The sequence below is a fragment of the Astyanax mexicanus genome, chromosome 6 (genome assembly GCF_023375975.1).
Source record: "Astyanax mexicanus isolate ESR-SI-001 chromosome 6, AstMex3_surface, whole genome shotgun sequence".
Taxonomy (NCBI): domain Eukaryota; kingdom Metazoa; phylum Chordata; class Actinopteri; order Characiformes; family Acestrorhamphidae; genus Astyanax; species Astyanax mexicanus.
In genome coordinates, this window is record NC_064413.1 from 46,655,823 (window position 1) to 46,678,266 (window position 22,444).

Here is a 22,444-nt window from a genome sequence, read left to right on the forward strand (position 1 = left end):
GGATATGCCCGAGGCAATTTAAGAGAGTAAATGTCTCAGCAATGGATGGAATTAAAACCACTATATTAACCTGTACAGTATGCCTATATCGCATAGTAAGTATTACAATCTGATTATATCAAGATGCATCATACCTATACAAAAATGGATATAAATGGGCAGTTTTTTAAAGATTCAAAGAGTTTATTGTCATGTGCACAGTAAGAAACACGTTTCCTCGTACAATGAAATTCTTTCTTTGCTCCTCGTCAAGTATGCTGCATGAAGAGAAAAGTAGAATATATACAATAAACAAACTAACTAAATATAAATATTAAATTGGTGTTGAATTTACATCCAGGATGGAAATATGTACATGATCACAGTAACGTGTTATAGATATTATTTACAGGTAAATACATGATTATCTACAGCGGTGAAATATGAAAAAGTACAAAAAGTTCAGTAGTGTAATTATAATATTTTTTACAGTTAAATGAATATGTGCCTCTGAGAAATGTCTGTGACATGTAGAGAGTAAGATGCAGGGTTATTTCTGAGGTAGGTTCAAGAGTCTGGTAACAGTGGGGAAGAAGAGGTTCTTTAGCCTGGTGTTCTTGCAGTGACATCCCTGTACATAGACTTAGTCTGAGCCCTGAATACTGATGTGATTTACTGCAACAGCTGTTTCTCAGTGGAATATAGATGCATATATCTGTATTGTAACATCAGTAACACAGTCTAGTACACTTTTGTTTCATGCTGACTCAGTATGACTTATGATGAAATGTGGCCTTACATACAGTAGTGATTTAGTGATTTGAGAATGCAGGTATTGTCACTTCTGTATTGTCAGATATACAGACATACTTCTCAGTATTTGACCAACATTCACTATAGAACAACTCATTTTCTGTACATTGAATCTAAATTCTATTAGCTTGTGAATTAGAGGAACTGCACTGTCTGAATATATTCTGAATTAGTCTGAGTGATGTTTAAGATAAAAAAAATGATCACTGAACAACAATATGTTCAATGTCTAGTGCATGGATTTCCAGCCCGTTATTAACACAGCTTAACTCACCACAAACTGTTCCGTGGCCCAAAGCTAAATTTAAATAGACCATATTAAATCTTAATGAATACGGCACAGTAATCAGTGTAGTCCATCAAATTGATTGATATGATTGATTGATTGTCTCAGGATCTTACAGCTTCCGTAATGAAGCTGTTTCTGAGTCTTGTTGTTTTGCACTTAATGCTCCGCAGCCTCCGGCCTGAGGGAAGTGGGACAAAAAGTGCGTGTGCTGGGTGGGTGGGATCCTTCCTGATGCAGGTGGCCCTTTTCCTGCACCTGGAGGTGTAAATGTCTGTGGTGCTGGGGAAGCTAACTCCAACAATCCTCTGTGCAGCCTTCACCACCCTCTGCAGTGCTTTCCTGTCTGCAGCAGAGCAGCTTCCATGCCACACATTGATGCTGGAGCACACGACGCTCTCCACCACACATCTGTAGAAGGAGGTGAGGACTACGCTCCCGAGTCCAGCTCGTCTCAGCCTCCTGAGGAAGTAGAGCCGCTGATGTGCCTTCCTGACCAGAGTGGAAGTGTTTTTGCTCTAGGTGAGGTTGCTGGTCAGGTGCACACCCAAGTACCTGTAGCTGTCAACCACTTCCACCGCAGATCCTCCAATGTGCAGGGGGAGGTGGGCATGTTTGCCCCTTCTGAAGTCCACAATCATCTCCTTTGTCTTTTTTACATTGATGCAGAGGTTGTTTTCTCTGCACCAATCCTCCAGGTGTTCCACCTCCTGCCTGTAGCTGGACTCATCTCTGTTTGTGATGCATCCAACCACTGCCGTGTCGTCCGCAAACTTCACAATATGACAGCCTGGATGGAGAGGTGAGCAGTCATATGTGAGCAGTGTGAACAGGAGGGGGCTCAGCACACAGCCCTGAGGGGAGCCAGTGCTGAGGATTATGGAGGGGGAGGAGATGTTGTGAATCCTCACAGACTGCGGCCTGTTGGTCAGGAAGTCTAGGACCCAGTTGCACAGGGAAGAGCTCAGTCCAAGTGAGGAGAGTTTGGTTATCAGTGTCTGAGGAATCATGGTGTTGAAAGCAGATGTGAAGTCCACAAAGAGCATCCGAACGTAGGAATCCTTCTGCTCCAGGTGGGTGAGGGCAGTGTGGACCACGGAGGAAATGGCATCCTCTGTGGATCGGTTCTTCCTGTATGCATACTGGTGTGGATCCACAGTGATGTTGATGGTGGCTTTGATGTGGGTCTGAACCAGTCTTTCAAAGCACTTTGTGACTATCGGAGTGAGGGCTACTGGCCGGTAGTCATTCAGACCTGTCACTGTGGAGCTCTTGGGGACCGGGATGATGGTGGCGGTCTTCAGGCAAGTGGGGACAGCTGCCTGGATGAGGGACGCGTTGAAAATGTCGGCCAGGACGTCCGAGAGCTGGTCTGCGCAGTCTTTTAGCACCTGTCCGGGGATGTTGTCCGGGCCGGCAGCTTTCCGGGGGTTAATCCTCCTCAGCGTCCTCCTTACTTCTGCTGGTGTCACGCTGAGGGGCTCCTCTCCTGGTGAGTGTGGGAGTCTGGTGCTGGGGGGTGTGTCAGGGTTCTCAAAGCGGGCGTAGAACGTGTTGAGAGCCTCAGGCAGGGATGGGTCTTTGGAGCTTTGTGCAACGTTAGATTTGTAGTCCGTGATGCACTTGATGCCCCTCCACATGCTCTGTGGATCCTGGGAGGAAAAGTGTCCCTGGATTTTCTGAGCATATGCAACTTTTGCCCTCTTAACTCCAGCAGTCAGCTCTCTTCTAGCCCTTCTATACCAGAATACTTGTAGAATATATGACACATTTTAAATGCTCCAGATCTTTTATCTTTTGATATTTTGTTATTTTATTTTACATTTTAATATAAAACAAAGATAACCTGGGCAAATATAAAAATAATAAAAATAATTAAATGATAATTTAATTTAACAAGGACAAAAATCTATTCAAACCAACCTGGCCCTAAGTATTTGCCCCCAAAACCTAATAATAACTTTTTGTAATACCTGGCAATGTGTCTTTCACATCTCTGTGGATGAATTATGTTATCATCTTTGCAGAATTATTGTAAAACAGCCACATTTGAGGGTTTTTTTTTTATTTGAGGGCCTGTTTAAAATCATTACACATTATCTAAATTCAGAGGTGGAATGCTTCAGATTATTGTCCTGCCACAGAACCCAAATATGCTTGAGCCTAAAGAAATGAACCATGGTTCTAAAAGTCATAAAAAAACTGGAAAAGTCATATAATTTGAAAATAGCAATTCCCAGGCCTGGATAAGTTTTGGAAGAATAAAAATACCCAGAAAGTTTTGAAAAAGTCATGGAAATTTGGTATACAAATCTTTGTGGTTCAGTTTATTGATGGAGAAAATCTAATTTGAGCTAACAAAAAGTGTATGAACTTAGTGAACTCATGGCCACACAGTCACCTTTAGAAGTTTCCATCAATTACAGCAAGTTGTCAAGGTCATAAAGCAGCAAAGCAGCTCCAGACCATCACACTACAACCACCATGTTTGACTTTCAGTATAATGTTCTTTTTCTGAAATGCTGTGATATGTTTATGCCAGATGAAAGAAACACACGTTCTAAAAATGGTCCACATTTGTCTGGTTAGTCCACAGAATATTTTCCTGGAGATCATCAAAATGTTTGTTGGCAAATGTGACATGGGCCTTTGTGTTCTATTTGGTCAGCAGTGTTTTTTGCTCTGGAACTCTCACAGTGATACCATCACCACTTTTGCACAGTCTCTTACTTATTATTGAATCGTTAACACTGACCCTTACTGAGGCAAGTGAGACCTGCAGTTCTTTAAATATTGTTCTGGGTTCATTTGTGACCTCCTGGATGAGTTGTCCATGCCCTTGTGGAGTAATTTTGGTAGGCCGGCCACTCTCGGTAAAGTTCACCACTGTTTAATGTTTTCTCTATTCGTGAATAATAGCTCTCACTATGGTCCGCTGGAATCCCAAAGCTTTAGAAATTACTTTGTAACTTTTACCAAGCTGATAGATGATCAATGAATTTCTTCAGATCGGAGCATAAGGTGTTGCTTTGAGTTTATTTATCCTGTTTCATTAATTGAATTAACATTATTGTTTTAGTTAATACAGCAAGCCCTTAAATTATGTTAAGTAAAACTCAATATGTTTCCTTTTGGTTTATGGCATCATCTAATTTTCCTTGTGTTGTCTTTTTTCCTGGACTGTCTTTCCTTTTCCACAGTTTTCCACTTAAAAACTTAACTAAGTTGTTGTTTGCTTTAACTTGGCTGATTTTCATGTCTAGTTAATAATTAAACTAAATTAGATCTAACTAGTGTTGCTTTTCTTTCTTATATTAAAAGCAGTCTTAAAGCAACAATATGTAGCAGTTTTATATTCATGCTTATGGATAAATTATTAAAATAGGGGCAATGGCATTTCCGTCATTCCCACTCTAAAACAGAGCGTAGCGGTGTAAGCCTTGCCATGTTACTATGGAGTGGTGTAACGCTGTGCAACCCAAGCCAGGTTTGTGTAAAATCCTAATGCATCACTCTTCCACACTTTTCTCTTAATCTTGTTAACCCAGTTCAGTTAATTAGAATACATTTAAACCATTACATGAAACCACTTGATAAAACATGTTTACATTTATTTTGAGTCAGGTTTGCACTAGATCCCTCTTCATATATCTTCAGATATTGGATGTTTGTTTTGACGACAATGACATCAAACCTTTTTAATATCATTTGAATTTAATCCACATCAGGCCTGATCGCTGAACTGTGCACTCATTATAAATAAATGACAGTTTGTGTGGTTGCATGTGTTGTTGTCCATCACCCAGAAAAGTCAAATGAGGCAACAGGAGTCTTCACGATGTTGTCAAAAACACACACACACAATCTTTGGCTAAAACTGGCAGCTGCCACAATCATTAAGCTAAAAAAATGAACTTGTAAAATTGTTTAGAGTTGATTTCATGTAGATTAATCTGAGTTTTAATGTTAAATGCAGTTAGAATAGTGTTTTATCAGTATTTATACAGATAATTTTTAGAGGGTGCTCTGAATAAGGAATAGATTTAAAATTATACTACACTATACACTTTATTATAGTATATTATACTACTATTGAATTCTTAAATTTATTAATCTTCAGTATGCTTATGCTTTGCCTAATATATATATATTTTTTTATAAAACTTTAATATGGCATTATATAGAACCTTTGAAAATGCTTTGATTAGAGTGTGCCATTATATTATATTATATTATATTATTATTATATTAGTAATGCACTACTGATACATAATACAAAAGAAATAGACAGGCAAGTGTGGATTAAAGGGCCCCAATAAAATAAAACACACTGGAATGCAAATTTTATATCATACTATACTACATCATTATAGTCTACACTACAATAAACTATATCATACAACGCTACTATATTTTTATTACGTACCATACTACACTGTAGTACTATACACTACACAGTACAATAACTAAGCTACAGTACTTTATATTAAACAATAGTAGACCACAATAGACTACACTTTACTACATTACTCAACATTATGCTATACCGTAGCATTCTGTATTGCACTCTCCAGTACAATATACTACACTACAGTACCATATACTACACTACATTTACTACCCTATTGTAGTCTACATTGCATTACACTATACTAGACTACACAATACTAGACTACATAACTCTTCACTATGCTGTACTATTCTATATCACACTAAACTACACTACATTATGTTACACGGCACCATTCTATATTACAGTACAATATACTACACCACAGCATCATACACTACACTATATTTACTACACTATAATAGACTACATTGTATTACATCATACTACAGACTACATTACACTATGCTGTACTATTGTACATCACACTAAACTAGACTACATTATGCTACACTGCACCATTCTGTACTCCAGTACCTTATACTACAGTACAGTACCATATAATACACTATATAATCTGTACTACTGTACAATATATTTACTATACTACAGTTGACTACATTGCATTACACTATACTAGTCTATACTGCCCCATTCAGTACTACAGAACCATATACTACACAATACTCACTATAGTTGACTACATTGCATTACACTATACTAGACTATACTGCCCCATTCTGTACTACTGTACAATATACTACACTACAGTACCTTATACTGCACTATATTTACTGTACTATAGTTGACTACATTGTATTACACTATACTAGACTATACTGCCCCATTCTGTACTACAGTACAATATATTACAGTACAGTACCCTATACTGCACTACAGTACCATATACTACACTATATTTACTATACTACAGTTGACTACATTGCATTACACTATACTAGTCTATACTGCCCCATTCAGTACTACAGTACCATATACTACACAATACTCACTATAGTTGACTACATTGCATTACACTATACTAGACTATACTGCCCCATTCTGTACTACAGTACAATATACTACACTACAGTACCATATACTACACTATATTTACTATACTATAGTTGACTACATTGTATTAAACTATACTAGACTATACTGCCCCATTCAGTACTACAGTACCATATACTACACAATACTCACTATAGTTGACTACATTGCATTACACTATACTAGACTATACTGCCCCATTCTGTACTACAGTACAATATACTACACTACAGTACCATATACTACACTATATTTACTATACTATAGTTGACTACATTGTATTACACTATACTAAACTATACTGCCCCATTCAGTACTACAGTACAATATATTACAGTACACTACCATATATTACACTACACTACCCTATACTACACTACAGTACCATATACTACACTGTATTTACTATACTATAGTTGACTACACTGCATTACAATATACTAGACACTACAGTACCCTATACTACACTACAGTACCATATACTACACTGTATTTACTATACTATAGTGGACTACATTGCATTACACTATACTAGACTATACTGCCCCATTCTGTACTACAGTACAATATATTACAGTACAGTGCCATATATTACACTACACTACCCTATACTACACTACAGTACCATACACTACACTATATTTACTGTACTACAATTGACTACATTGCATTACACTATACTAGACTGTACTGCCCCATTCTGTACTACAGTACAATCTATTAAAGTACAGTACCATATACTACACTACAGTACCCTATACTACACTGCAGTACCTTATACTATACTATATATACTGTACTATAGTTGACTACATTGCATTACACTATACTAGACTATACTGCCCCATTCTGCACTACAGTACAATATATTACAGTGCAGTACCATATATTACACTACAGTGCCCTATACTACACTACAGTACCATATACTACACTATATTTACTATACTATACTTGACTACATTGCATTGAACTATACTAGACTAAACTGCCGAATTCTGTAGTACAGTACAATATATTACAGTATAGTACAATATATTACACTACAGTACCCTGTACTACACTATATTTACTATATTATAGTTGACTACATTGCATTACACTATACTAGACACTACAGTACCCTATACTACACTACAGTACCATATACTACACTGTATTTACTATACTATAGTGGACTACATTGCATTACACTATACTAGACTATACTGCCCCATTCTGTACTACAGTACAATATATTACAGTATAGTACCCTATACTACACCACAGCCACATATAGTACACTGTATTTACTATACTATTGTTGACTAAATTGCAATACACTACTCTAAACTACACTGCCCCATTTTGTACTACAGTACCATATACTACACTACAGTACCATATACTACACCACAGTACCATATACTACAGTACCATGTACTACACCACAGTACCATATACTACACTGTATTTACTATATTATAGTTGACTACATTGCATTACACTATACTATACTATACTGCCTCATGCTGTGCTACAGTACCATATACTACACTACAATACCCTATACTACACTATATTTACTACACTATCATTGACTGCATTGCATTACACTATACTAGACTACATTACTCCACACTATGCTGTACTAATCTACTCAATATATATATATATTACTCAAAACAGACATTAAGCTATACTGTACCATGCTATCTTATATTACTTTATACTACAACACAGTAACATATAATACACTACACTATATATAACTGCATTACACTATACAAAACTTGGCTACTATACTACACTACACACAGCAATGTCTTAATTCATACTAAAGGATGTGTTTCTCAGTTAATGAGAGAAAGAGCAGCAGAGGACCAGAGGCAGCAGACACACTAAATTAAGCCTTTGAGAGTTTAATGGCGCCATCTTTTGGTGTAGATGTTTATTGCAAATATCTAGATATGGCTGACACACCAGTGCTTTTTGTACTCCAAAAGTGACTTTAGAAATTAATTTTAAGCAGCCAATTCTGCACACAACTGAACAAATGACATTTCCTATGAACAACAATGTGTCTTTTAAAACATGATTATTTTAATCTATCAATTACAAAAATAGTTAGGGACCGAATTAAAAGCCACAATAAACATTTATACACTTACACTTAATAGGCATAGACATATTTTTTTAATTCATGTCTTTTATGTTTAATTTAATACAGAGGAATTATTTCACATGTGGATTTGAAGAATTCTCACGTTTTCTTTTTTCATTCTGATCACAGGAGCTCAATAGTGGAATTCACGCAGGCAATTTGGAAGCCGTTTTGATTTATTGCACTGAATATCAGGTTGTACTGACCCTGTAAGAAGAAAGAGATATGTAAGACTTAATAGACTGAATTACAGTATGTATGTGGTTTTCTGTGATCTTGACAACAGACCGTTAGGTGGGGTGGCAGTTTATCCAAAGTTCCGTCCACATTGATCAGTTCTGAAAAAGTCACAACACCAATCAGATTATTTACTACTTCAGCATAACCCATCCTAAACAAACATCCTGATTATTCATATTCTTATTTTAAATTTTGGAAATTCTGCTGTTCTGGTTTGCTCACCAATCCATTAATACATGTATCCATTCACCCATCCGCCCACCCAGTCATTCAAATATATATATTTATATACATATACAGTTAGGCCCATAAATATTTGGACAGTGATATAATCTTCATGGTTTGGGCTCTGCATCCCTTCAGAGTGGATTTGAAATTAAACGAATGAGATGCAAATAAAGTGTAGAATTTCAGGTGTAATTCAAGGGGCTAAACAAAAATATCTTATATAGCGTTTAGAAATCGTTTTACAACCATTTATCTACAAAGCCTCCTCATTTCAGCAGCTTAAAAGTAATCAGAAAAATGATCTCAAAAGCTATTTTATGGGTATCATGGGCTATTGTCTCTTTAATGCATCATTAGTTAAGCAGGTAAATGACCTGGAGCTGATTCCAGATGTGGCAGCATATTAGCTTCCAATGGCACTGGGTCACTAGTGTTAACTGATGATGTGAGAGGAGACAGAAGCAGAAGGGTAACTTCTGAAATGTACAGGAATTTATTTCTGCTCAGATTTAACCAAATGCAGCAAGGTTGATTGGACTGAGCTTGACAGTACAGATGGACACTGACCCAAAACATCCTGCAAAAGCAATCCAGGAGTTTTAAAAGACAAAGAAGTGAAATATTCTGCAGTGGCCAAGTCAGTCACCAAATCTAAACCTAATTAAGCTGCTTTTTTCACAATTAAGACAAAACTAAAGGTAGAAGCACCTACAAAACAGCAATAACTGAAGACAGTAGTAAAGGCCTGGAAAAGCAATATAAAGGAGAAAACCCAGTGTTTGATGTCTATAGGTTTCAGACGTCAGGCAGTCATTGCCTGCAAATGATTTTTCAACAAAGTATTAAAAATTAACATTTAATTCATGGTAAAGTTAATTTGTCTAATTACTTTTGAGCTCCTGAAATGAGGAGGCTTTATAGAGAAATTATTGTAATTACTAAACGCTTAATATGATATTTTTTGTTCAATCCCTAAAAGCCTATGTTTCAGTTGCATCTCAGTTATGTCATTTTAAATCAGTGTGGTGGCATGCAGAGCCCAACTCATTAAGACTGAGTTACTGTCCAAATATTTATGGGCCTAACTGTATACATTCAGACATGCATACATCCAAATCATCCATCCATGTATCCATCTATACATTCACACATTTATTCTCCCATCCACCCATCAATGTTAACTCAGTCATGTTGTGTTCCTCAGTCTTACCTCCTTTTCTGCTGCCACAGTTGATGTAGCGAGGGAAGTTGGGTTGGCAGAGCGGCTCATCAAGATGCAATGTGGGAATTCCATCAAGAGTTACATCCACAGACAGGTAAAGCTCATCAACGGATTGCCCTAGAGGTCACATAACATTAATTTTACAAACTCAAACTCTGCTTAATTCTGGAATTACTAATTTTATACTCAATTTTGCTCAACTACTACTACTGATATTACTGCTGCGACATTTTCCATTCTACATTTTCAGTTTCTGCTTCTACTACTTCAACTGCTGCTTCCACAAATACTGCTGCTGTTACAACTACTGTTTCTACTATTTTAACTGCTGATATTACTACAACTGCTTGTGCTTCTTCAACTACTATTTCTACTTCTTCAACTTCTGCTTCTGCTCCTTCAACAACTATTTCTACTACTTCAACTACTGCAACTACTACTTTAACTACTGCAAATGCAACTTTAAATACTGCTTCTACTACTTCAACTGCTGCAACTTTAACTACTGCAATTGCAACTTTAAATACTGCTTCTACTAATTCAACTACTGCAACTTTAACTACTGCAATTGCAACTTTAAATACTGCTTCTACTAATTCAACTGCTGCAACTTTAACTACTGCAATTGCAACTTTAAATACTGCTTCTACTAATTCAACTACTGCAACTTTAACTACTGCAATTGCAACTTTAAATACTGCTTCTACTAATTCAACTACTGCAACTTTAACTACTGCAATTGCAACTTTAAATACTGCTTCTACTAATTCAACTACTGCAACTTTAACTACTGCAATTGCAACTTTAAATACTGCTTCTACTAATTCAACTACTGCAACTTTAACTACTGCAATTTCAACTTCAACTACTGCAACTGCAACTTCAATTACTGCAACTGCAACTTCAATTACTGCTTCTACTACTTCAACTTCTGCAACTTTAACTACTGCAATTGCAACTTCAATTACTGCAACTGCAACTTCTACTACTGCTTCTTCTTCTACTTCAACTATAGCAACTTTAACTTCAACTACTGCAACTACTAGTACTGCTTCTACTACTTCAACTACTGCAACGTCAACTGCTGCTTATTCAACTTCTGCTACTGCAACTTCTGCTTTAAATTTGTCAGAGTTATATCATCCATTTTAGTGCTGCATTTTAACAATATTAGTGGCAAATTTAAGTGATCTTTAGGCAAGCCATCAACAGCTTGATTATGAGCGTGTCAGTGTATCTTTGCTATCGTAACGACAGGAAAAGCATGCCTTGCATGTCTCGAAACACAAAAGGCATGTAGTAATTATTTTAATTAATTATGAGTTTGTGTTGGGCATAATGAGAAACAAACCAATTAGCATGTCACTTGCTATTTCATTTAAGAGCCAGGTGTGCTCTAACTATAGCGTATTGCTATACGCTGCTGGCGGTTAGAATACTACTTCACCTACTGCTGCTACTACCACCTTATCTACTGATACTACTATCTACTGACTATTTTACTACAACTATTTCTACATCTAATACTACAGTCATGTGTGAGCAGATCTGACTGAAAGGCAGGACACTCACTCAGAGGGACGATCAGTCTCGGTTTAATTGGCTCTGTCCACAGCTGAGCACACGGGCTGAGGAGAGTAAAACCTATGTCCTGTAGTGGGTCTGGAAGAACAGCAGGTAGAATGTTAGAGGGAGGATATGGACACACACACACCTTTGGCTCTAAAGGAGTTTTCGGAGATTTTGCCATTTTGTTGCTCCTGTCACATACTGACATGTTAATCAGAGCTATCAAATTCACAGACATCTTAATATTTCCTTCTGGAACACTAGTAATTCACCTCCAGACCTGCATAATTAGGTGAAGGCAGGTGGCAAAGATTAATATACTGCCGTCATCAAGTCTAGCACATTGTTTTGATTTACTTGCTTTTAAACCTGGAAATGAACAGATAAGCTGAACTAAATATGCAGGAAATGTATCAAACTGAATTTAAACACAGTGTTGAATATAAACAAATGCTTCACTCTGCTGACAACTTTTATGGAGATTTTTTATGGATTTCATTTTCCAGCAGGATTGCCTCACTGCCCACACTGCCAAAAGTTCAAATTGGTCTTATATAATATTCTAATTTTCTAATCACCAACTATATCAACTATATAAAAAATAATCACTTAAAATGGATCACTCTATGTGTAATACATCTATATAATATATGAGTTTCGCTTTTTGAACTGAATTACTGAAATTTAGTAATTAAAGTAACTTAACTCAATGATATTCTACTTTTTTTTATTTAGATTAGCCAGTTAAACAATGCTGGAAAATGTGTGTAAATAAACTGTTGGTGGTGTGTAAGATAGCAATGAACATCTTTACCCGCCTTGCGCAGGGTGTAAGATAAGGCCTTATGTTTCATCTACAGTATTCAGCACTGTATTAAAACTTTCATGACTATTTCATCAGAATTTAAGTTCTAGCTTTTATTATCATTTAATGTTTATATTAATTCTGTTTGAGGTCTTTGTGGTAGATTTTATCAGAAACTAAGAGATATACTGTATATTAACCACCTCCTTAAAACACATTAGACAAACTTAGTTAGAATAACTGTCTGCTGGTTGTTGTGAATGCAGGAAATGTGAGCAGTTTAAACGTTCTCTTTATCAGTGCTGGAGTGAGAGCAGGCTGGCTGTAAAACTGAACTGAATCTGTTAAAGTAACAGTCCATCACTGTTCACTAAACCACAACAGACAGTCAGTACACACACACACACACACGCAAAGCGAATATTTACATCTTCCTTAAAAGCCTTTTCTTACTTCTTAAATTCATTCCCTACTATTTATAATGCCTGATGTTTATTTTAGGCGTATTGACTCTCTTAACCTCTTGATTTTCACGTACGTAGAATATCTATTGTCTATATAAAAAATAATACTTTCATATTACAAATATGTGACCAGCACTTCAGCTGTGATGTCACTTCCTCTGGAGGGAAACATGTGGAAGGAAGTGAGCAGGTCAAATGTCTAATTTTCTAAAAAAAAAAAAAAATTAAGAATACACCAATGGTATATTAAATATTGTACATATATAAGGTGAATCTCACATTTAGTTTTAATAAACGATTTTATTTTGAGATGGAATTTTTGTACCAGGAGTGGCATAAATTCATCCAAAAGCAGTGTGTAAGAGTGGTGAAGGAGAACATGCCAAGATGCATGAAAACTGTGATGAACAGGGTTATTCCACCAAACATTGATTTCTGTACTCCTAAAACTTTATGAATATGAACTTGTTTTCTTTGCATTATTTGAGGTCTGCAAATAAATGCTCTAAATTACAATATTTTATGGTGAATTTGGGAGAAATGTCATTTGTAGTTTATTGAATATTACTCAAACATATACCTATAAATAGCAAAATCAGAGAAACAGAGCTTATATATATATATATATATATATATATATATATATATATATATATATATATATATATATATATATATATATATATATTCACATGTTTATAAAAGTTTATAATGAAAGAGATAAGTCATTCTACAGGGAAACAATACTTAGCATTTTCTCTCTTAGTCAGTCTGTAAATATCTGACCCTTGTGTCGTTGCACTTACTGTTAGTTAGAACATCAGTGTCTGAAATCTTACATTGTAAATAAATCTGTATTCAATAGTAGCTCAAACACATCACACTGAACACACACACTCACGCACACAAACACATACACTGACATATAGTTGAATATGTGCTCATCAGCTCTCACCACAGCTCCTGTATTTGACTCGGATCTTGTTTGTGTTGCACACAGTGTGAACAGGCCAGTGACCTTCCTGTGTGTTCGCAGAGGGTAGGAACACCATGCCCAGAGTTATAGCAACACTGAGTATCTTCATACTGGCTAATCAGTCGTCTTCTTTACTCTCTCTGTGTAGACCAGAGTCAGAATCTTCTACTGCTCTTTTCTCTGAACAGGAAACAATATAGGCTAACAACTACCCCAAACTTCCCATTTTCATTTAGTGTCTATGATAATGTGTTTCACTTCCCCTGAACACAATAAAAACACTCCTCTGACCGGTCACACTGACCCAATACTGTTGTTCATCAGGTCAAACACGCTGTTTACGAGAGCTACAAATTCTTCATGGTGTTTCCAGATCTGTTCCACACAAAATCATTAGTCCTGACCTTTTAGATCCAAATGATGCAGAATAGATGCAGACTTCTGGGAAACTTAAATTCATCTACAGTACCAGTTTTTCATTATTTAAAAATGATCTGCTTTGTAGATTAATACTAATGTCATCCAAACTATAAAGAAAAACAAATAGAATGATTTAGTAAACAAAAAAGTATTAAACAAACCAGAATGTTTTGTATTTTAGATTCTTCAAAGTAGCACATTCTGATTAGATGCCTCTGATTTTGCACTTCTTGGCTTGTTTTTCTCAGTCAGCTTTATGAGGTAGAGTCACCTGGAATTCAGGCTTTCAGTTAACAGCTGTGCTGAACTTGTCAAGAGATAATTACCTGAATTTCTTGCATTTTAATGTGTTTGAGAGCATCAGTTGTAAAAAAGTGAAGAGGTAGAGTTGGTATACAGTGAATAGATCTATTTGAATAATGTTCTAATAATGTTTGACAGTGTCCTCAAGTACAGTCACAAAGACCATCAAAAATGTTATAAGGAAACTGGCTCTTATCAGGAAAGGAAGAGCAAGAGTTACTTCTGTTGCACAGGATAAGTTTATCAGAGTTACCAGCCTCAGAAACCTCAAGTTAACAGTAAATAAACACTTAAGCACAGTGATGAGGCAATGGTGGCTCAGCAACAAGAGCACTGGGTTATTGTGGATTTGGAAGACTGCTGCTGTTGGGCCCTTTAGCACTGCCTTTAACCCTCACTGCTCAATGTGCATCATAGTGATAGCTGCCCACCACCCTGGGCATGTGTGCTCACTGACTTGCTGTACATGTGTTTACTGCATGGATAAGTTAAAGGCGGAAGTCAAATTCCATCTGTGCCCAGCACAAGAATGTTCACTATGATGGTCTTGTCTTCTTTTTTCTTTAGGCCTGTCCAAAATGAAGCCCATGGGGATCCCTCTTCATGTCCACACTTTAGTGTCAATCAACATGTGGAGGGCAAACTGTCTGTTAACTCCCGCAAGAAATCATTATACTTCAACAGATAATGACTATCATTTGTTCTGTGTTTAACTGCAACCCAGAGTTTCTTCTTCCTGGTCAGGGTTGTGGTGGGTCTGGAATGTACCTGGAGTCACTGGGATTTTACTTGTAACACTTTTGAAACTTTTATTCAGAGCAGCTTAAAGTTGAATGACCTACAGGAATTTCCAGCAATAAGTAACAGCTGAATCTGCAACACACATGAAGCAAGGAGACTTTGAACAACCAAATAAGAAATGGGACTCTCCAGAGTTTCAGTCTTAATGTAAATCTGTAGCTGTAGACCACAGGGCCACAAGTGTGTTAGCTAATTAGTACAGAGCTTTAGTATGTTTTATATGTAGGCTATATATTCTGAAGGCATTTTAGTGTGTATTGAAAAGCAGTGTTTATAAGTATATAAGTCATTCTGCTGAACATACAGCTCTAGAAAAAGTTAAAGAGACCACTTTAGTTTCTGAATCAGTTTTTTCTGATTTTGCTATTTATAGATATATGTTTGAGTAAAATGAACATTGTTGTTTCATTCTATAAACTACAGACAACATTTCTCCCAAATTCCAAACAAAAATAACAAAAAAGATGCAGAGATTCAGACCTCAAATAATGCAAAGAAAACAAGTCCATATTCATAAAGTTTTAAGAGTTCAGAAATCAATATTTGGTGGAATAAACCTTGTTTTTTAATCACAGTTTTCATGCATCTTGGCATGTTCTCCTCCACCAGTCTTACACACTGCTTTTGGATAACTTTATGCCACTCCTGATGCAAACATTCAAGCTTGTTTTGATGGTTTGTGATCATCTGTCTTCCTCTTGGTTATATATCAGGTATACATATATAGAGAGAAAGAAATGTAGTGTGTCCTCTGGTGGCCACAATAGGAAAATACAGAACACTAACAATTACACTGTGTGCAAGTCAGAAATAAGCATGTGAATCTAATTAAACAGAACAGATGGACATTGCTCCACAAAATAAACACTTACAGGCATATCATAAAATTGTGTTATTCACCAAAAATATATTCCACACTTTCCCAGAGTCTGAGACATTTACCCCTCTCAAGTTCCCCCATATTTATTTATATTGATTTATTTATTCACTTTACTCCTCGTTTGTTGATTCATTGCTTTTCTTTGCATTTATTTGTTCATATTAGTTTTTAGTTTGGTATTGCTCAGTGCAAAGCACGTCTATAAATAAATCAGTGGTCTCAGTTTGGCCTCCCTGTTTAAATAAAAAAATAAAAAATAATAGTAAATATGCTCATACATATTTCTAAACCCTGATACAACTATCCAATATGGTAAATCAACAATAGACTGCTCATTTTAATAAAGTAATTAAAGTGAAAATTAATAACAATAATAATTTAAAAAGAGGCTTTAATTCCTTCCATTCAAATCGTCTGGAGCTTTAAAAATACATTACGCTGTCAAAATGTTGCTGTCAGATTAATTCAAAATTAATTCTAATAAATTTCAATACAAAAAAGGAGAAATCCCACCAGTTTCTGCAGTATTTCCCCCTGGATTCTTCAGCTGATAGGCTGATAGAGTTTACAGTTGAATACAATGCATAACAGTTTGATAAAAAAGGGAAATAAAGGAAGGGAATAAAGGGAATAAAGGGAGTAAAAAAACAACAGATGCATTTATTATCAAAACTAATTAACAAATGAAAATGAACAAAATAAAGGGTAACACTTTACAATAAGGGTCACAAATAACAGTACTTGTGGCATTAATAAACATTGTTTAATGGTTAATTGATGTTTTAACTAATAATTAATTTACACTAGTTAATATAATGTGTTAGCAGTTAAAAACATACCTTAAATGTAATGAATTAATAGTATTAAACTAGAATGGGAAACCTATGGGCCCTGTCTTGGTCATACACTACACATGTGTTCACATCATGTGTTTTCATGACAAAAATCTATTAAAATAAACTAAAACTCATTCAAGCATGTGCATTTTCTATGTATATTTTGTGATCCAGGTTTTTAGTTGTGATTTTGTGAGTACAACTGAAAAACGTACATATTTCACTTTTAATCAGCGAGCTAATGTTTATAAACACTTGTAAATGTTTAATTAAGTAGAAAAATTGTTTCAAATTGTTTCAAATCTTTCAAATTCGAATCAGATCAAAAAAGGCAAATCTGCTTTATTAGCAGGCAAAGCAGCCCTGCTGAAAAATCCAATTCAAAAACAGCTTTTGCTGGTAGGTGGTAAAAAATCTGGTCATCCATGTAAGAAACATGCTCTACATTAAAAAAGCTACATTGTTAATCAGTTTACACTTTAGATTCACATTCAAAGCATTTACCAAATTGAAAAATGGCTTAACATATTCAAGATGGATGATCACAAGCCATCAAACCAAGCTGAACTGCTTGATTTTTTGCACCAAGTGTGGCATCAAGTTCTCCAAAAGCAGTGTGTAAGACTATTGGAGGAGAACGTGCTGCATGAAAACTGTGATTAAAAACCAGGGTTATTCCACCAAGTATTGATTTCTGAACTCTTAAATATTAAAACTTGTTTTCTTTGCATTATTTGTGGTCTGAAAGCTCTGCATCAGTTTTGTTATTTCAGCCATTTTTTATTTTCTGCTAATAAATGCTCTAAATGACAATATTTTTTTGGAATTTTGGAAAAAAAGTTGTCTGTAGTTTATAGAATAAAAAAAAACATATTCATTTTACTCAAACACATACATATAAATAACAAAATCAGAGAAACGGATTCAGAAACTGAAATGGTCTCTTATTTTTTCCAGAGCTGTATATATGTGGCTTTGCAGGAATGGAAGCCTACTGATGCCATTTATTGTAATAGTTTTTATATTCCCACTCAGAAATCCTACTGCTTTTGATATAACATAAAACAAATGTAAATCTTATTTTATGTTTAAATGTAAATGTTACTTTAAGGTAGCATAAAAATAGAGTTACATGGCTGAACTTTAGAAGATTGAAGATAAGCCCTGCTGCTGAGTTCTGAATCGAATGAAGACCGGCCAGAAGGGAGTTGCAGTTCTTGACCAGCATACTATACATTGTATGATGTTGGTCATCTAGTGTGGTCAAACTGTATATGCTGATCATACTGGACTATTCTGATATTGTTGGTAATGCTGGTCAACCAACAAGCTTGGTCTACTGGTTGTTCAGCTTGATCAGCTTAATTATGCTGGCCAAAAAAAGTCTGCAGGAAAAAAGTCAAAGGACTTAAAACTATTTAATATCATGTCATCATCGAATGTATTGTCTATTTTTGTCATATTTGTCTTGTAGTGACTTTGTCTTGTAGATTCCTAATGTTAGTGCACATTCACATAAAAGGCCTAAATTATAGGCTACTCGTTCCTGTAAATACATTGTTTTTAACATTATGCTCAACTGTTTCGAGGTAAATTACTACTGAACTGTAAATCTAAATTCATCAAAAAGGAATGTCAACAAATTCTCTGAAATGTCACACTGACCTGCTCTGACTGTCAGTACCAGCTGACCACTCTAGTCCTTATTCTTGAGAAATTAGATTCTGCACGAGATCTGCATTTTCAGAAGCAGGCGGGGTGAACGCTCACCCTTTATAACAGGCAGGGCAGGTCTGCTCGGGTACCGCTGCCCACAGCATCTTCAACACAGAGCATCCTGCTGTTCTTCACTGAGGGTGAGCTACTTTTACATTTAGATTATTTAGATTATTTACAGTTTGGTGTTTAAACTTAAAGAACATGAAAAAAGTGAATTCTGAATTTGGCATTGCATTGTTATTTATATTTGCAAATTTCATATAAATATACAGACTTATTTTAGATTCTTAGATTACAGTGTCATTTTCTCTGTATTTCTCTGTATTGTAATGTTAGGTTTGGATTCACCACTGTCAATAAAAAAATAGTTTTTTTTCATAATTTGTTAATTTATTGTGGCAGCACTTTTTTAAGCTTGCAAAGGCAAATCATATGCTTGCCAAGTCTATTCAACGCAAAGGAAGGTTATTCGTTTTTACTAATTAAAATTTACGTTGGAATGCTTAAAAATAAATGTTAGTTCTTTCAGCATTTTTAACTAGTTCCAGTGTATTTTATATATATTTTTAAAGCAAAATTATTTAAATTATTAACAAATTATAAACCTTGCAAATAAAACAATATATGTTTTTTTTTTTTTTACTTTGGCTGAAGTAAAAAAATAACACTTTTTTTTATGAATTGACTTTTTATGTTCCTGCCAGTAACACATAAGCTTTACTTAGAAAGCACCACTTACTAAGTAGTGAGCATCACATTCTAAATGGTAAGCACCACTTACTAAGCACCACATATTAAGTTGTGAGCACGATTTAGCATATATACACTTGTCTGTACCTGACTTCACAGACTGCTACGTTGTGCTGTGCACATGCTCCTCCATCCAGTTATAGAAATCACATTTATTTAGCTGCCATTTGTGATTAAATGTAGTCTGCTTCTACAAAGATCTAGCTAGCTAACCTAATGCTAGCTAAGTTAGCTTAGCTTTAATGCTTTCATTGCTCTCTGTACAATATATGGTGGCCTTGAGTGAAAGTAGCTGCTGTGTTTGGTGTGTGTGTGCCCAAATGCTTTGTCTGTGCACATCTAATAAGTTAGTTAGCTGGCTAACATTAGCAAAAAAAGGTTCCCCACTGAAATACACTAGTTACCATTAGCTAACCTAGCTAACATTAGTTAAAACATTCACCACTGAAATAAGGTAGTTAACATTAGCTAACCTAGCTAACGTTAGCTAAAACATTTCACACTGAAATATAGATAACGTTAGCTAACCTAGCTAGTTAATCACAACATTACACTGTGGAACATTTAAACTTTAAACTAAAGTTTAAACTATAGCTTGCTAGCTACCATTATCTGGTGCTCACGACTTAGTAAGTGGTGCTCACAACTTATTAAGTGGTGCTCACGACTAAATAAGTGGTGCTCACTATTCAGTATGTGGTGCTGACCACTTAGTATGTGGTGCTCACCACTTTCTACGTAAAAAAATAAACACACCACGTCCCTTTAGGGGCTCCGTGTTAAAGCAATGTTTGTGTGAATTAAATGCACAGTTTAGAATAGTATGAAATTGTCTTTTGTTTTACAGGACTATACCACTTAAATGTGCCACGTACGAAAGCTTATTAAATACCAAACCTAAAAACCTTAAATCTTCTCTTCCTCAGATAGTAGACTGAAGACTACTTGTGTATGAGCATCATGGAAACCCCGTGTGAAGTAGAGAAAGGCCGCATCAACTGCCGTATTGCTCGGAATAACAGATCTAACGCTGAACTGGAGGAATACGAAATGCTGCAAGCCAGACCCAGAGGCGTTCAGCCTGCAGAAGGTATGATATAATCTGTGTGTGTGTGTGTGTGTCATAATTACTACAATTTAGATTGATATAAGATAGATTAATCTTCTTGTAATTTAAGTATTGTTATATATTTCCTGTATTTTTTTTGTATAAATAGTTTTATTACTACTTGTTTGTATATTTGTATATTTTCCTGACCTGTCTTATCCAGAGAAACTTACAGTGTTATTGCTATTACAGAGAGCGGCCAGTTTAATACCAGAAAATTATATCAGTACAATCAGAGTTAGGAGTCTTACTCAAGGACTTTTATTATCACCCAGGTCAGGAATTGATAGTAAATCCACATGATGTGATATATCCCTGGCAATAGATCCAATTGGTCTGATTGCATAAAAGTAAACTTTTCTTTTAATCAATTTGAAGTATATAATTAGTTTGTTTCCTATATTATAATATTATTTAAATAATCACAATATATTGCTTTTGCTTTCATATTGAGTTATATTGACTCATAACCCCTGCGTCGGGGCGGCACGGTGGCACAGTGGGTAGCACTTCCGCCTCACAGCAAGACGGCCTGTGTTTGATTCCCGGCTGGGGCGACCCAGGTCTTTCTGTGTGGAGTTTGCACGTTCTCCCTGTGTCTGCGTGGGTTTCCTCCGGGTGCACCAGTTACCTCCCACAGTCCAAAGACGGCACGTTCAGGCTAATTGGGTGTCAGATAAAAATTGCCCCCTAGGTGTGAGTGTGTGAGTGAATGTGTCTGTGTGTCTGTCTGTGTCTGTTTACCCTGCGATGGATTGGTGGCCTGTCCAGGGTGTATCCTGCCTTCTGCCTGATGCTGGCTGGGATAGGCTCCAGCACCCCGCCGTGACCCTTAATGGAAAAAGCGGTTGACAATGACAATGACAATGACAACCCCTGTATCGATATATGCTTTGTAATGCCAAGTTTTTGCTATTACACAGAGTTGTTAGGTGGTTGTTAAGGTGTTGCTAGTGTATAAGTGTTGGCTCCCAATCTGTTGCTATGGTACAGTTCTTGGTTGAGAAGAAATATTCTCATTATTATGAGATGTTAAGTCTTAATAAAAAGACAAGCTCCCTTTTGGGGATTATTTAGCAATAAAAAAGGTGGATAGTTCTTTATCACATTTTAATAAGGTTTAATAGCAGAAAATTATATCACTAGAATTAAAGAAATATCGTGATATTTTTTACCGCCAGACAGAGCCAGTTCTGCTCATATTGTAACTGTGCCATCAGGGCACTTCTTGCAGAATATCAGTAGTGAATGAATTCTGACTCAGCGAGTTCTGAAATCTGAATGATTTTCTTGCACAACATCCTGACGAAGTCCAAACAAGCTCTGCTCATAGAGCCATCCAGCTTAACTGTTTAACTGCTTAACTGTTCCTAATGAAACATTTTGGAGCTTCTTTAGTAAGTGATAAAACTTTTAATGCTGATTCACACTGGTAAAACAGCAGCCAGTTTGGCCGCTA

General features: G+C 35.9%; 2 protein-coding genes and 1 long non-coding RNA gene across 5 annotated transcripts in view; 2 read left to right on the plus strand and 1 right to left on the minus strand.

The window, feature by feature from the left end:
• The window catches only part of LOC111193315 (uncharacterized), a 23,484-nt gene extending 14,606 nt beyond the window's left edge, over positions 1-8,878 (plus strand). The window contains exon 3 of the long non-coding RNA XR_007439409.1: positions 8,794-8,878. This is a non-coding gene — a long non-coding RNA (uncharacterized LOC111193315). The remainder of the gene's footprint in view (positions 1-8,793) is intronic.
• Positions 8,481-14,339, minus strand: ly86 (lymphocyte antigen 86). Its single transcript, XM_007238635.4, has 5 exons — positions 14,148-14,339; positions 11,927-12,016; positions 10,343-10,471; positions 8,953-9,002; positions 8,481-8,871 (listed from the first exon to the last, which is right to left on the minus strand). Exons 1-5 carry the CDS (start codon positions 14,275-14,277, stop codon positions 8,788-8,790), a joined length of 483 nt encoding a protein of 160 aa, XP_007238697.2. The 5' UTR covers positions 14,278-14,339; the 3' UTR covers positions 8,481-8,787.
• f13a1a.1 (coagulation factor XIII, A1 polypeptide a, tandem duplicate 1) overlaps positions 10,356-22,444 on the plus strand; it is a 31,820-nt gene continuing 19,731 nt past the window's right edge. The window contains exons 1-3 of one of the 3 annotated variants that reach the window (XM_022673400.2): positions 10,356-10,448; positions 19,156-19,264; positions 20,804-20,967. In XM_022673400.2, the coding sequence (XP_022529121.2) occupies positions 20,829-20,967 (139 nt within the window). In that variant the 5' untranslated portion in view covers positions 10,356-10,448; positions 19,156-19,264; positions 20,804-20,828. Of the gene's footprint in view, positions 10,449-19,155; positions 19,265-19,842; positions 19,894-20,000; positions 20,150-20,803; positions 20,968-22,444 lie in introns of those variants that run through there. The other 2 variants (XM_022673401.2, XM_049480150.1) reach the window with 2 other exon arrangements.

Excerpts from the sequence above, each read along its gene's own strand:
- ly86 (XM_007238635.4), bottom strand. The coding sequence starts at position 14,277 with ATGAAGATACTCAGTGTTGCTATAACTCTGGGCATGGTGTTCCTACCC. Across the intron at positions 12,017-14,147 it reads AGTCAAATACAGGAGCTGTG|ACCCACTACAGGACATAGGT; the intron begins GTGAGAGCTGAT and ends CTGTTCTTCCAG. Across the intron at positions 9,003-10,342 it reads CTGTGGCAGCAGAAAAGGAG|AACTGATCAATGTGGACGGA; the intron begins GTAAGACTGAGG and ends TGACTTTTTCAG.